The sequence below is a fragment of the Aulonocara stuartgranti genome, assembly GCF_965226115.1.
Source record: "Aulonocara stuartgranti genome assembly, chromosome: 16".
Lineage (NCBI taxonomy): Eukaryota > Metazoa > Chordata > Actinopteri > Cichliformes > Cichlidae > Aulonocara > Aulonocara stuartgranti.
The window spans coordinates 32,033,132-32,050,019 of NC_138952.1; the positions used below are offsets into that span (position 1 = coordinate 32,033,132).

Below are 16,888 nucleotides of genomic sequence, written 5' to 3' on the forward strand. Positions count from 1 at the left end.
GGCATCTAGTGGGGTAATAATGGATGTGGGCTCAGCATTGTTGCCCCAATGATACATCCACAAAGTATTAGCTTTTAGGTAAATAAATTATTATATATCACCACAATTTTTCTACACGGGTCCTCATATTTATTTAAAAATTCAACAGTGCAGTGGTCCTTAGCAAAAAGGGGAAACTGGTATTTTTAAGAGTCACTATGGTGAAACGTTATTAACTGGGCATTACCTTCAGGCATTTCTTTTTAATGCAGATTTCACTAGCATCAAAAACCAAAATCATCTTCTTGTACAGTCAATTGTGACTCTTCAGTTTCAATGACAGTGACATAGAATTCTTTAAAAGTGCAGAAGCCATCATAAGAGCCGTTTTATTGTAGAGTATGGTTCCCTAAAGCATAAGCACAGGTGTCTATCTAGATGTAGTTCAGGTCAGTTTAACCTCTTAAGAATGGAATAGAACACAATATAAAAGAATGTAATAAAAAAATAGTTTATTGTTACTGAAAACGGTAAAATGCATTAAGTGGTTGGTGGAGTATTTTTTTACACAACTAATTAAAAAAAATAGCTAAATATTACAAAGAGTAAATATATGTAAAAAGCATAGGTGTATATACAAAGCTGGTATATACAAAGTTAAAATTAAATAAAAACTTGGTATTGTAGTAGTGTAATGAAAAATGTATTTCAAAATGACAAATTTGACAAGAACGATTTTGAAAGTTACACAAGAGCTATGTTGATTTTGTATGTTGATTTAGAGTCCAAATGACCTTGGGGAAGAATCTGCTCATGAGTCTGGTGATCTGTGTTTTGAATGACCTATTATTAGTGGGGGCAACAGGTCAAACAGGAGGAATAGAGAATTGAGGAACTAACTTGAATTTGATGATATATTTTGGCTGTGGATCTGTTAGTGTGTATTTGTGGTGTTTGCCAAGCGCAATAAGCAAAAATCATTGTTGGGCTTGTTTGTAGATTTGTCCACTATCAGTTTCACAATCAATTGCTTGGTTGTTTGTGAGAAAATTACTTGCCATTTTTAAAGCAAATTAGTTTCCCCGGTTCTTAAAAGCTGGCCCAACTCTATTATTAGGTTTCTGACTGCTGGTGAAACGTTCAGTATTCCTGAAAATATGTAATAGAATAGAATAGGCCTTTACTGTCCTTGTACATATACAAAGAAGCTGTGGTAATTATGTTCAAAGAAATAAATGCCTAAAACAATAAATAAATAAATGTATGTAAGAATAAGTACGCAAGTAAATAAAAATAAATATAAAGTAAATAAAAATAAAGTAAATAAGATTAAATCAAATCAGAAGGAGAACAATAAACTGGGGGTTTATTAAAGGTTGAATACACTCAGAAGCAATACATAAATAAATAAATATTTTAAACATTGGGTCCTCCATAACGATACTTTCATTGCTGATTAGAAATTCCAAGTCAGAACAATCAAATATTCTGTGCCACTTATTTGCCGCAGAAAATTATTCATTATTTAGAAAACGAATAAGGCAATGTGAAGAAACACAAACCGGGCCCCTGAAACAGGGTGGCACAAACCGCCACCTGCAGTCACAGGACCTGACGATGATAACTCAGTGATCCTGCACACTTTGCGGGCAGTAATTTAGTTAAATAAGGCAAATAAAAATATTTTAAAATAATAAACTTAAATAAGAGAATAAATACATATATTTTTGATGTTTAAAAAATGAATATTTATTTAATTGTTTTTATTTATTTATTTTTAAACTACGCTTCTCAAAACGAAGACGGAAGTGAGGTGGAGCGAACATCCCGTTTCAGTACGACACTTCCTGGTGTGGCCCATGTTCCTTTCCTGACACCCGCCGTCGTTCAGGAGCGGAGACCGTTGATAGTTGCAGTTATGTCGGCAGCTGCTTCGGGAACCAGCAAGGCGGCCCACGGCGATGTGGCTGCGAAGAGAAAGAAGGGACCCGGTGCCCTGGCCACGGCATATCTCGTCATTTACAACGTTGTTATGACAGCGGGGTACGTAGCGTGTTTCCTCGTGCTAATGCTGCTGGGTGGTGGATGATAGAAATGTCTCTGGTGGTGCTGATGGGCTGTGCTAAATAATGGGCGAAGGAGTTCCCCATTGTAGTGTTACAGCGTTAATATTCTTCCAGTTTTTTGCAGTTATTAATGTCATAAACATGCCTAAGCGCGCTAAGGAGAAGCACAACTTTGGACGTTGTTCCTCCTGCATCCAAGGGCTTACAAAGATTAACATTAGAGGAGCAACAGACAGCCACCTGGCGTGGACATTAATTGTGACTGACGGGACGCTACTCCATACAGTACAGGAATATTATGACAGATATTCATTGTGTGCGGGTTTTTTTTTAGTTGTTTTATGTCAGAAAGTGCGGATTCACGCATTGGACATGCTGTTTTGTTGGATTACTGAGATTGATTTTTGTTTATTTAGCACCCGCTCAAATGAATGAGAGAGAATTATGAAAATGAAAGAAAGATTATCGTAAATGTTACCAAAACCACATGTGATAGTTTATAATATTAAAATAAAGTAATCTTTTTAAGGACTGAAAAGACAATTCGGTGATTTAAATGAGATTTTTTTTAAACCTACAAATGAGTTGTTGTTGTTGTTTTTTAAAGTGTATGTTTGGAGAAAGAATACGATTGTGATGGAGGTTGTTGTTTTGCATTTTTAATAATGCAAACATATTTTCTTAGCTTTTCAAATGGTAGTTATCTTGAACCGTGTACACAGTAATCCTTTTGCAGATTTTATTGCTCTGATTTTCAGACTGTTGCACAATTGAATGGTGACTTGTTTGCTGACTGTTCCAACCAGTTAGGCCACATTTACCCTCCTCAGTATTGACGGCCTGTACAGTGCTTGCTTTGTGCTGAGCACTTAGGGTGTTTTTTCGCAGGCACGGTTTTGCATATTCAGCCACAGCCGCTAAGCAGACCTGCTCAGTTTCTGCCTAACTGGCCCCAGAGTTGATATCAAATGCAGCCAAGACGGAGATTAAGAGTCATTAAAACCAGAGTGTGAAATGAAACTTTCTCTGAATTAATCTTAACTACATTATTTTTATTTAGTTCGCGTCTGACATTTCCAGCTCAGGGACCAATCCTTGAAATGAGGAATAATATATACAAAGAATGGTAGCACAAGGTGGTCCAGCACCACCACTAAGCACCCAGTAATAAGACCTCTTAAATATTTTTTTTCTATAACTTGTTACCTGTGTGTGTGTGTTGTGTTTGTCTGTGTGCACATGTTTGCCAAAAGATGCAAAAATCGCAGCTGTTTTAATGGCTGCTTTTGACTGTATGTCACATAAACTACAGACGCATCATAAGATGTTTATTTCTACAGCAAGATCATCTGGTAGGCCTTGTTTTTCATTTATGAAGTGACCGCATTGCATTTTCCTCTACTGTTTAGGTGGCTGGTGATAGCTGTGGGTTTGGTTCGAGCTTACCTGGCCAGAGGAAGCTACCATGGGCTGTATTACTCCATAGAGAAACCTCTGAAGTTCTTTCAGACTGGAGCTGTTCTCGAGGTGAGATAACCACTAAAGGTGTGGCATAACTGATAAAAACTGAGCATGCAGCAGGTGTATGGTCTGTTGAATATGTGGTATTATTTCAGAGGTCACTACTATTGCTCATATCAGCACACACTATCAGTTTTGTATGTAGAGACTAGTAATGAGAAAAAAACCATTTTATTAATCCAGCATTAGCCTTTTGACACATATAGGGCAAACTAATAATGGACAGTGTCTAACAGTGTCTTTGATTCTCTTCAGAGTTTGGTATGCCCTGATAACTGATAACTTAACATGCCTCTCCGTACCATGTTGAAGCCACACAGTTAATGACTTAAGGATTTTAGTTTCTATTTTAAGTATTTTAAGATCCTAAAATTATAGTTTGGTGCAAACTACAAATGAATATCATTTTCTAATGTTTTTCAACACTAGGTTAAAAAATGTATGTAGACATTCTTTTAGCCTTACATGTGTTTAGAGTGGTCATGCTAACACACATACTGACCCAGATGTGTGTAGTGAGTGTTAGAGGTGTTGCAGTGATGCTGTCCATACGCACTGTATACTTAAAGTCAATATATTCCATTCATCAAATGACACATGCACTACCGACCTCAGCTTAGTTAGGTGATCAAAAATAGGACCAATGATTTTTGACTTGGTTCAGTGACTCTCAGCATTTTGTTTCAATAGAATATATAATGTATTAACGGGGTAGGTATTTGGAACATTTTTTATAGGAAATCTTCGAGTTCTTCTGCGTATAAACTGGACCAACAGTAGCTAGAGTTAAAAATGTGTCCGTGTACTTTATTCCAGAAACAGATTGAGTCAATTTCTATGATCATTTTCCTCTTTTACAGATACTGCACTGTGCTGTAGGTGAGTTTCTCCTCAGACTGCACCTTCCCTCACTTACACTTGCTTCGTGTCACCAGTGAAGCACAGATTAGATTTAGATCCATCCATTCAGTCATCCTTTTAGGTAAAGCTTCCTCACCAAGTACCCAGGACTAAAGTTTTATATATCTTCAAAGGGTAATGTGCAGAAATGCTTAAAAACAGCTGTTTAATTTGATTAAGCTTCTTTTTTTTAAACAAGGAAGGGAAATTCTTGAACGACCTTTGTTTGTGAGGCAGTGTTAACCTAATGTGGGTTTGTTTGATGGTGGGAAAAGCCCGAGTTCCTGGAGAAAACCCACACAAGCACAGCGAGAGAACACTGTCTGCACACAGAAGAAGCTCCCAGGCGTTAGTCCTTACCACTGAGCCACACGCTGCCCACTGAAACACAGTTATAAATACAGAAGCAAATACAGTGGCTTGCAAAAGTATTCGGGCCCCTTGAACTTTTTCACATATTTCCTCTTCCATATTGTAAGCTAGGTACCCGTGTCAGAAATGGAGTACATTGATTGTTTGTATTTTATAAATTTGATCATGCCTTAAACCCATGGCACATAAATATGTGTATTCAGCGTTTAATATGGTGTAAGTATTTTAGGCAGCTCTCTGATTTTATCCCCAAAAGAGGGAACATCCTCTGGGAGACTGTTTGGTGTGCTTCCCATTAGACCAGTTCCAGATAGTCCAGATCCAGCGAGCATTAAAACTCTTCTAGTGACTCAAATTTACTTCACTTTTTCTCAGTATGACCTTCAGTTACCTCTGCTACAGGGTGAAATATGTTAAAGATGCTGGAGAAATCGAGTATCAGATGTTTGTTGTTTACATTCCGAACAGAATATGAAGTAACCTTGATGGCTGTTTAGTTAATGACACATTTGGGTGGTTTTAAATTTGTAGTTGGCTCGTTTCTTTTCTAAACCAGTGCTATTTATTCCAGAGGTTTGAAAAATGTAGTTTAATTTGTGAAATCTTTGACCTTCACAACCAAGTTAACTCATCTTTACTGGAACACAGACACCCAGTTGCACCTTGTTGTTTGATCCTCAAACACGTCAGTTATTATAACGTCATTTTTTTTACTGGGCAACGCATGTTTGCAGATCTCATATTGACAAATCGGATAACAAAGCTTGATATCTCAGTTTACAGTTTTGACAGAAGACATAATTATGAGTCGTGAAATCGCATTTGTAGATGTAAGTCAGATGTAAATATGTACAGACAAACAAAACCTTTTCACATCTGAAGTGTGTACAAAAAAAGAGGGCAGAGAAGCTGTTTGCTTACGTGGCGTTAATGTGATGAGGAGAGTGGCTGTGGCCCGGTTGGCCACGGTTGTAATGCACAAACCTTTCTCTCCGTTATCTGGGATTTGAAGCTAAAGCTAACTGACCTTTCATACTGTAAACAGGCTACCCGAGGCTGCTGTCCACATACACACACACACTGCATCATCATTTATAACTGTCCTATATGTGGATATGTTACTCACAAAGTCTCTCATCAGCATCTTTCTCAAATGTACTACTTTAAAAATTACATTATTATGATTATTATTATTAGCAATTTTAAATTTTAGTGAAAAGCTACATTTAGACTGTGAATGGAAGCTTATATGGGCTCAAAATGTGGTCATAAATATTTTGTACTTGTAAAAAAGATTTGTGTGTGTGTAAAAAAGATTTGTGTGTGCGTAAAAAAGATTTGTGTGTGCGTAAAAAAGATTTGTATGTGTAAAAAAGATTTGTGTGTGGACTTAGAAAAAAAACCCCTGCAAGTTACAAGTACGGATTTTTGACCCTATTTTTCTACCCTTCATCTGATTGGTCAATGTCATGTCAATCACAAATGTAACAATCCAATCAGAGAACAGATGGGTTTGGCTGTCGGAGGGGCGCTTTTTTGAACTGCAGGTCCTTGAAGGGTGATACAGTTTGAAGCTGGAGGATCGCTATATAAATATCCGATAGCAGCTAGGTCCCCTAACTTTCAGTAGCTGTTGAAAGGAAAAAGTTGTGGTATATCAGTGGTTAGAAATACCATTATTACTTTAGGATTAGTTTAACACAAAGTCAGGGCTGACCCAGGACCATTGCTGTGAGTCACAGTGCGCAGCATAAAAGTCCTTTCACATCGGATGCAGGATACGCTGCTAATGCTAACTGCTAATGCTAACTGCTAACTAAAAGCAAAGGATCCAGAATTTGTTACGCTGGCTGCTGGGCTCTATGGGTTTTTGCAGCAGCTCTACCTGTACTAGATGCACCTGCTCCTTGTCTTTTCTATCTCTGACTTTATGTCCTCTACAAGAGTTTGTTTTTTTTGCTAGTTCTTCAAATGTTCAATAAAAACATGTATGCTAATTCATAACGAAGAAAGCTTTGTAATGAAGACTGTCATTTCCAAAACACTGCCCACCCCCACCCCGCGGTCCGCAGCGCTGTTGAAAAGGCTGTGGAAGTCCCTGTATTAAACACGTAGACCTGTGACATAAAAATCACCAAACTCGGACGACCACAGACTGTTTTCCTTCGTGGTGATGAAGGAAAACGCTGGGTTGGCATGTAAAAGGGCATTTATTCCCTTCAAAGACCTGCAGTTCAAAAAAAGCGCCCCTCCGACAGCCAAACCCATCTGTTCTCTGATTGGATTGTTACATTTGTGATTGACTTGACATGACATTGACCAATCAGATGAAGGGAAGAAAAATAGGGTCAAAAATCCGTACTTGTAACTTGCAGGGTTTTTTTTTTCTAAGTCCACACACAAATCTTTTTTACACATACAAATCCTTTTTACACATACAAATCTTTTTTACGCACACACAAATCTTTTTTACGCACACACAAATCTTTTTTACGCACACACAAATCTTTTTTACACACACAAATCTTTTTTACACACACAAATCTTTTTTACACATACAAATCCTTTTTACACATACAAATCTTTTTTACGCACACGAAAATTCTTTTTACACATACAAATCTTTTTTACGCACACACAAATCTTTTTTACACATACAAATCTTTTTTACGCACACACAAATCTTTTTTACACATACAAATCTTTTTTACAAGTACAAAATATTTATGACCACATTTTGAGCCCATAAGCTTAGTCCCACCATAACAACACATGACCCTTGAGGTTCCTAGGAACTCCCACAAAGGTGGTTAGACATTGTGGCAAGTGTTTACATGTCTGTCTGTCACTCTGTGGACACATTTTGTTAGTGTGGTAAAGTCATAACTGTGCAAGGTACCGCCACAAAGCTTTGCAGATGTGTAGCTGAGGCCAAAATGAACGTGGGCTCAAATATAGTTGTGCTCTGATCTATGATTGCAGGGCCGAATATTGATTTAAAGGAGCACAGATGTTAATAAATGGTTCATTGTTTGGTATGGACCTTTGTTTGTGTTACACATTTGTAACTAAGTTGTATACAAAGTATACAAAAATATAATAAAAGTGCTTAATATTTCCTTATAGCAGTTTAAGCCCTTACGTGCTACATACTGCTAGTAAAAAACAAAACAAAACTATACATCAGGACAGGTGTAACACGTTTAATATTCAGAATTAAACTGAATTAACTATTGAAAACAACATATTCTTTCTTTGTCTTTTTTTCTTCTTTTTTTGTCATCACTTAGGACAGATTCATCTATTTTCTTTCTTTCTTTCGATCAAACTTTACTGGAATTGTCACTGGGCAAACAGAGCTCTTGGTGACTGCCATGCATTTGACCCGTACAGAGGAGCAGCTAAAACATGTGAAGTGTGAGTTAACACAGTGTACATGCAGAGCGTCTGCAGGCTTTCAAGGTTAACCTGTCTATAGCTGATGGACGGCAGCTGGTGCATTGCAGAAATGTTCCGCGCTTTACAATTAATGTTCTGAAAGTGACTGTGTAGACATGAATAGATTTTCTGTATAGCTGAAAGGGTGTACCAAAGAGAGGACAGTTTTAGTCAGCTGTACTAAAACCAGTAGTCTTGCATGCTTATATGTTCAGTGTTTGTGTGTTGCCTCATCTCCCAGGAATCGTACCATCCTCTGTGGTCCTGACTGGATTCCAGGTCATGTCCCGGGTCTTCCTCACGTGGGCTGTCACGCACAGTGTCAAAGAGGTACAGCGAGTTTCTTTCCTTTTGCTACTTGTGTAAACTGAACTTGAATTACACCGTCCTTCTACATTGTTTCATTCACTTAAATTCAAAATTGACCAGCTGATCTACTGTTTGCCCTGTTTGTAGCTTGAAGAGGAGTAAACGAGTAAGTAACATTACAGTTTTGCTGTAAGGCTGCAGGAATGAATCGACAGCATCTGTCTAATCTCTGATGGGTTTTATTTCCTGTTTGTCTGAATGATGATGCACTGACATTTCTCTCAAACTGTTCTCTCTTCCCCTTTACGTGAATGCATTTCTAGGGTGTATTTAGAAGAGTGAATTAATGCATAGTGCGCTTGTCTCTTTAACATAAAATGTACGTTGTTTTTAAAATAATATTTAAGGATAGTGAATGTTGGCCTGCAGTGTGATCTGAGCATCTGAAACAAACAGCATGGTTCTGTGAGGGGGGAAAGTCAAGTTTGGCCTACAGCAGAGTAACTACTGTAACATGATGCAAGGCCGTCTGTTCGCCTGTTCTCCCTCCATCATCCTTCTTTTTCTGTGTGTGCGCAGGTTCAAAGTGAGGACAGTGTACTGCTGTTTGTCACAGCCTGGACTGTCACAGAGATTATCCGCTACTCCTTCTACACCTTCAGCCTGCTCAATCACCTGCCATACCTCATCAAATGGGCTAGGTAAGAAATAATTAAAGAGTATTTTCATCCAATGGAGGACTGAAAGTGCTAAAAGTAAGAATAAAAGATGAAATAATAAACAACAACCTGAACTAAAGTAATAAAAAAGGCATTAATAATTTCTTTAAATTCTTAATATTTAATCTGCTTCCTGTGTTTAAATATATTTTCATCATCATCTTAAGAATTACATGATTAATGATTTTTTAAAAAAAAATATTTATTTATGTTTTGCTTTGCATATTTTATTTCATTTTTCTTAACTTGTTTCTCTTTGTTTGCTTATGTTTATTCGTCCTTTTTTTTTGCATATTATCAAAATGATAATATGCAAATTCAAATTTATTGAATTGCATTGTGGCTCAACCTTTTACCTGTTAGTTGATCGATGCAAAGATAAACAGAAATGGCTGACTGGAGTCAGGTCCTTAGAGAACAAAGCCACCAAGCTGCTAATAATGCTTTCAGTCAGGACAAATTTCAATCTGTTAATAATTACATAAAAAATGCAATAAAAATAGACTCCTTGGGTGTTCCACTGTTAGTTCTCAGCCTGTTTTCCAAACAAAATAATAAATGTAATTAATGTAATTAAAGGAAAATAATTGATTAATGTTTTTGTTTACTTGACCTCTTTTCAAACCTAATTCAATCCTTCATGAATGAAAATCTTAAGGTCGTATTGCGTGAAAAGAGGATGCTAAAGCAGTAAGGAGTCGCTGTTCATCACATTACGTCAAACACTGCCAAATTATTTCGTCGATGTCATCAAACATGCAGAAAAGCTTGTGCTTCAACAATTAAAACACAAGCCTCTCTCTGTCTGCATCTACAACCAAGGCAACAGTGGTTAAGAGCCTCCCTCCCCGAGGTCTTTGTTGCTAGGAAGCAAATGGGACCATTGCTATATTGGTGTTCAACTCTGAGTTTGACGTGAGCCCTGAGAGACAGAAATTTGTTGTGCATTTGTGGAAAATTCATTGTAGGATCACGGAAGACAGTCGCTGGGTTTGGAGTGCAAGTTATAGAAGAGACAGATGAAGAGTTTTCTCTCTGTAGAAGACAACATCTTCATTGTGTGCACGTGTCATATTTAATTGCAAACTTTGCTTCTTTCTGTTTAAAACATGTGATTGCTTAACACTTCAATGATTTAGGATCTTTTTGAGTTGCATTTTTTGCACCTGCTGTTGCTTTATGTTTGTGTCACAGTATATATTTAAATCATGTCAATGATTTCTGCGTGATTTCAGATTTAATACTCTAAATGCTGCTTTGCATTATTACTCTTAATGTTTTCTATCACCTCTTACTTAGTGTTTTAGGGAATGATTTACTACGATACTGCTTCCTGTTACTAAAACAGCAAATAAACGATAAAGTGATGAGGCTAATTGTTTCTTTCCCTTCCCCTCTCATTAATAAACCTCTGTACTGTAGGTACACCTTCTTCATCGTGTTGTATCCCATGGGAGTGACTGGGGAACTGCTGACTATCTATGCAGCGCTGCCATACGTGCAGAAGACAGGCCTGTACTCTGTTACCTTACCCAACAAGTACAACTTCTCTTTCGACTACTACACCTTCCTCATCCTCATCATGATTTCCTACATTCCCCGTAAGTCAAAGGCGAGACTTTCCATTCTACCTTGTGTAGTGAAATAGCCCATTGTTCATTTGCAGGTTTTTTTTTTTTGCATCAGAAACTGATCAATAAATGCCATTTTAGACATTTAGTTTTGAAAAATATTTGCAGACTCCTAATCAAACATGCAGAGCTCCCTGTGGGAGGATTCTCAGTCACATCTTCAGATGGCTTTTTGCATGTTGCAAAGCATTTCTCACTCTCATAACTTCATTTAGAGGCTTTTACTTTTTCACTTAGGAGATGTAGTACTAAAGTGCTAAATTAAAAAAGAAATCAAAAAAAGTCTTCCCTTTTCTTTTGAACAGGGAAGGCAGTTTTGCCCTTAAAACACTAGAAATCTGCTTATGTATGCGAATTGCACTTAAGGATTCACTACTGTTGGTTGGTGACTGCTATGAGCTGAGTGCTGCTTGTTTGTGGCCACCCTAATATTTACACATTTCACAACAGAGAGCCTGTAAAACTGAGAAAAGAACTAAACATGGCATGAAAAGTTAGGAAATGGTTGGATATTTCTTTGTTGCAATAATACTTCTTGGCAATAAATCTGATGTTGCCATGTTTAAGTTGAAGGTTTCGGGGCTGCAGCTACCAAATAGGATGTTGATGAGTGAGAAGTGATGGACTTATGTTATCAACCTTGTCAACAACAGTGAAAGGGATTTTGGTCCTAGTTGTCTCTGACAGCCCGGTTATTTACGATCTCTATCTGAAGAAAATGTTTTTTGTATCCTAGCAACAACAAGTGCTGAGAGAAGGGTGCTGAAAATGAGGTCATGGCTGCTTTCAGCTGCCTGTGGACACAGACCCATAATGACATAAGCTATTACATAATTAGTGGGGTTTTTAAAAGAAAAAATAAACGCGCATATCAAAGGCATAATTACAATATTATGCACTCAGTGGTCACATTATTAGATATGCATGTGGAATCTATTGCAACTGGTTATAGTTTTCCCCTTTTTTGTGGTATTGTAGGAAATGTGTAGATAGAAAGTTGGTTCATATTTTGTTGTTGTTGTTTAGTGGTCTGTGTGTAATTTCTCAGTGGTGAACGTGTTCTCTTAAGCACTCAACATCTGCACTTTGACTTAACTGTAACTTGAATAGGAGTTGGTGCACTGATCAGCATTTATTGGAGAATGTATTAATTTGTTCTTTCCCCCTGCCTCTCCCAGTCTTTCCCCAGCTCTACTTCCACATGATCCGGCAGAGGAAGAAGGTGCTGGGTCACATAGAGGACTACGGCAAAGTGGAGTGAGCCCAGCGGCATTCAGCAAGATTCAAACGAGGGGGGAGAAAATGAAAAAAGAAACCAAAACATCAAATAAACGAGGAACAAAATTACGCTTATTGGAAACCCGACCAGGTTTAAACTGCCAGAACTGACCTGGCAGACGGTCCAATTATCAAGTAACTTTCTTTAATACAGCCGTTGTTTTGGTTGTACACAAAGAACTGGTGTTATCTTTTTGTTTTGTTTTTTCTCTTTTATATTATTCATGAACAAACTTACAGAGCTACTTTTGTTTAGTCAGAGAGCTTGCAGCTGTGAAGGATCTGTATTTTGACTTGGGTACAGTCGAGCGGCTGTCTGAGCAGTGAGCAGAGCTCCATCACGTAAAGCTTGATTCGAATTATACAGTGATATAATTCATACCTCTCCCCGATTCCCTTCCCCTCTTTTTAAATGAAACTTAAAAAAAAAAAGTAGAGTAGATTTGTTGCCTCCCCACGACTCGTTTTTTGGTTTCTTTTAAGACGCTTTGCTTTAGAAAGAACGATGTGAAGTCTAATACTGAAAATTGGTGTCTGTAGGATTTGCAGGTACAGTGTTCGTTGCTGCAAACTGTGGTCCAGATGTTTGTGTTCTGTCATTTATTTTATTTAAAGGTTTGATTACATTCCTGATTTAGTTCAATAAACCTTTCATTCCATGCTTGCATGCTTGGGTTTTCCTGTCCATTTTATTCCTCTCAGCCGTTGTTTGCTTGTTTGTGGTTGTGGAGTCTGCCTCAGCTTAGTTTATGTTTACTCTCTAAAAGCTTTAAAAGTTTCCTGGCTTTTCAAGTGATGACTGTGAGCCGTGTCCTTTGATTTCTTCATTGTTTGATGTCCAGGTGGTTCAGACACTAATTCCTGTGACTAGACAAGTCCCGTTTTTGTTTTTTTTCCTGTGCACATCCATCATTTTTCTGCCTTTTTGTTTCTTTAATCTGTTGGATGTTTATAGCATTGTTAGCTTCATTTAAATTATACTTTAAGCGTCAAGATTAAAGCATTCCTGCTCCTTTAAGCTCCTAGTGTGTACCCCACCTCTTACAAACACAGTCCGTGTGTCTTAAAGGGGATGTTTTAAAAAGAAAACACTTACAAAGAAGTTATTTTGGCATAAGATACGGGACACTTAAGCAAAAAATAAAAAGAGCAGATAGCACAATCTGTAGTAGCAACAGTGTTTTGGGATGAAATAAGCTTTGATAATGTAAAACTGCATTGTAGCCTAAATATGTGTTGGAGTTTTCACTTTTATTTAAAAAAATCCAGATTGGGGTCTGTGTAGTTTGGTAAATACGCTTGGTGGTTATTATTTATGTAGAGGATTGTAAACTAAAGTACTTTTCATATGTGACAGCTACATGGCATTACAGGAGTAATGATTTTCTCCTGTGGGTTTTTTTTTGTTTTTTGTTTTTTTGGACACAACGTTACATTTGAGCATTATGATCCTGAATGCTTGATATTTTCGTTGGACTCAGGTGACTCCGTAACACCAGGCTCGAGATTACCTTTGAGTTAAAACATAATGCTTGCAGTAACTGCCTTTAAGCACCTCATCAGCAAAGCAGTATCAGCAAAAAAGAAATAAGTATTTAAATAAAAACTTCTTTTTTGTCATATCTCTGGTGATAACTAGCCATGCACAGATTTGTTGGTTTCACAGTATCTGAGATTTCTGCCTCCATCACAGTGCATTAGAGGTACTTTGGAGTTTTGTTGTGGTTCCCAGAGAAATGTCACAGAAGCCAAAAAAAAAAAAAAAAGACAAGTTTCCAAGTTATTCTGAATCAGTAATTGATGATAGGTTTTTAAATACACACAGAACCACCCATAGTGCAATGCAGCCCTTAATAAGTTACATGCATGTTTTATAATTCACAGGAAAAAATGCTCCCTTGGTCACACCATGTGGTTTTTGATTTATTGCCCTGATTACTTTTGGAAGTCTGTAGTTAAAATAAAACTTGAGGCTGAAATCTCAGAAACAACTATCTCTTAATTTGAAGGGATTTGTGTACATCATGCTCCATTATGCTGTTTCTTCTAAAAGTCAGTGTCACGGATTACAAACAACACAAATTATGCTGCTAAAGTTCAGCTTGCTGTCACGATCCTAAACCACTCCTTTATCCTAGCGATGTAAGCACCGAGTGGCTGTAATGTCAAAACCAGCCTTTGTTCTCCTTTTATTCCCCACATTATTCTCCTGAAATGATAGAGCATGATCAGGAACATTTGTTGGACATGTCTTGCAGAAGCACAAGTGCAGCTTGCTGTAAAACTGCATGAAAGAGGAGATCTGGCTGTCTGCAGGAATGATGATCTATGTTATTAATCTCAGTTTAGAAAAGAAAGAAAAGACACAATACAGAAGCATGGTGTGTTACTCCAGAATTGGTTTTCCTGAATAAAGTTTTGATACAAATGTTTTGCATGGGGCCAGCAGACTTTGTGCAGGTGTGAATAACAAGTATATATTTACAATAAAGCTACAATATGAGAATCATATTTGCTATTTTCATGTATAAATGCATAAACATGACTACCATGCACCTGTACACAAATAGCCCTAATGGACCATTGATGGTGCCTGTGAATTATAATGCCCTTCTCATAATTTTGGGGGGCAAATGGCTTGTTTTGTGTGTGCGTATGTGTGTTCGCGCGCCTTAATGTACCAGTGACTCACTCATACACTATGTAGGTGGGAACATTGTCTGTTGTATAATATAGCAGCATTGGACGGCTTTACCAGCTAAATACAAGCCAAAACCAAGTTGCCCATTAGCCTGACGCTGTAATGAAAATGGACGGGGTGCATGAAGCTGGGCAGGATAAGCACTAATCAGCGTGACCGCCTTCCTCATTTGCGCTGCTGTTAACATATCATGCCTTTGGACGTGACGTCTGTGGTGCAAATACTTTGCAGGCTTGGGCCCAATCGAAATGAACTGAAAAGTAAGCCTGCTGACACTGTGCACTACTGTCAGTGTGATCTAATGATACATAACATGCAAATATAAAGATGTGCTGTACACAAATAAAAAGCTATATTTATATGACGAGGAAGTGAGTGCAGAGTAAACAGGGGCATTTGTATTATTAAGAATGAAACTACAGACAGCTTAAAATAAAAGAAAGTTGTTGTTGTTTTAAATATAACACATGGACAAAATTTGCAAAATGCTCTCATACTGGATAAATGTTATAATGACCCGTGGGTCTGTCTGTAGGAGGCACGTCTGCTATGGACTCGTTCAGTAACTAAACAGGAAGATTTTACAAAGATCGAACAATATCGAACCATAGAGGCTGCAATATTCTGTTAAGTTATGAAGAGCTGAAACCTAGAGCCCCAACTTTGTTGTTGTTGTTTGTTTTTTAGTAAATTTCAGACTTTCCTAGTGAACTGCAAAATCTCTCAAACCTTACAGCCCCAGCTGGTTAGTGTAAGATATCTGTTAAAAGCAAACAGAAAAAACTGGTATTTCTATATATACAGTCAGGGTAAAAACAAAAGTACAAACTCCACATAAGGGCAAAATGGTCCTTACCAGATCTAAAAAAATAAGTAAATACAACCTCACATGACATTTTACAACATGTGATTATTTCTTTCTTTTACAAAAAGCCAGGTTACAGAAGCAGTGTGTGAAAACCAAAGTAAACTTTTAAAGCTTCAGCAGGAATTAAGAGGTAAGTAGCAGGTACTGCTAAGCAAATGCACTTAATTAACAGATCATAATTTCACAGCTTGCAGCTCTGAAGCATTCAGGTGTGTGCCAACACAATGTCAGTTTGTGAAATGCTGTGCAACCTTCAGAGGGCTGTGAATGAACGAATGCCTGCAGATTTCAATGCACTGAAGCGACATTGTAAAAAGAGAGAGGGCCAAAATTCCTCCGCAATCATGTGAGAGACTGATAAAGCCATACAGCAAACCAATCATTCAACTTGGTGCTGCTTAAAGTGTTGTACGAGGTGTTGATGGGGAGCAGTTAGTTTTCCACACAAAGCTTCTGCTTGGCTTAGTTTCTGTTAAATAACTAATGACATAATGTAACATTATAATATATAATGTTTTGTAGTTTATCTGACATTATATTTACCTTTCAGACCTGGTAAGGACCACACGATTTTTTATTATGTCCTGGAAAAAAACACAATAACAACAACAACAAAAACTTTCTGCAAGATGTGTATGTAAATACCATCACTTAGCAACAGCAAAGGGCCCTGTCAACTGCTACAAGTGTTAAAATTGTTGATGACAGCTGAATACGAAATGTTTTCTTTTACATCAACATCATCAGAAATATCAGCTTTAACGATCCCCTATACTTACATCTTTCTCTGAAGGTACACATTTTAGCCAATACAACCAAAACCTAAGTACTGATACTTGCTTGCCCATAATAACACACTTTAACCTACTAAGACCCGAACTTTTTCATGGCATGAAATTTTAATATCTCTTTGCTATTTGGGCTGATTGAGACCTGATGAATGGAAAAACAAAGAATGATCTTTTTACCTGATGTAGTTTCTGAGAAAAATTATATCCACCTGAGGACATTTGTTTTAAATTTCGATAGAACATTATAAAGTCACAATTAAGTAATGATGTGCAAAACTCTTTATTTGGTGTCTGAACACAGCAGCGTTTTTCCTG

General features: G+C 37.4%; 1 protein-coding gene across 1 annotated transcript; it reads left to right on the forward strand.

The window, feature by feature from the left end:
• The first annotated feature begins 1,804 nt into the window (after positions 1 to 1,804).
• Positions 1,805 to 12,882, forward strand: hacd2 (3-hydroxyacyl-CoA dehydratase 2). The gene is made up of 7 exons (XM_082508564.1): positions 1,805 to 2,022; positions 3,455 to 3,572; positions 4,427 to 4,445; positions 8,518 to 8,606; positions 9,165 to 9,286; positions 10,727 to 10,905; positions 12,114 to 12,882. Exons 1-7 carry the CDS (start codon positions 1,898 to 1,900, stop codon positions 12,194 to 12,196), a joined length of 735 nt encoding a protein of 244 aa, XP_082364690.1. The 5' UTR covers positions 1,805 to 1,897; the 3' UTR covers positions 12,197 to 12,882.
• Positions 12,883 to 16,888: the final 4,006 nt, after the last annotated feature.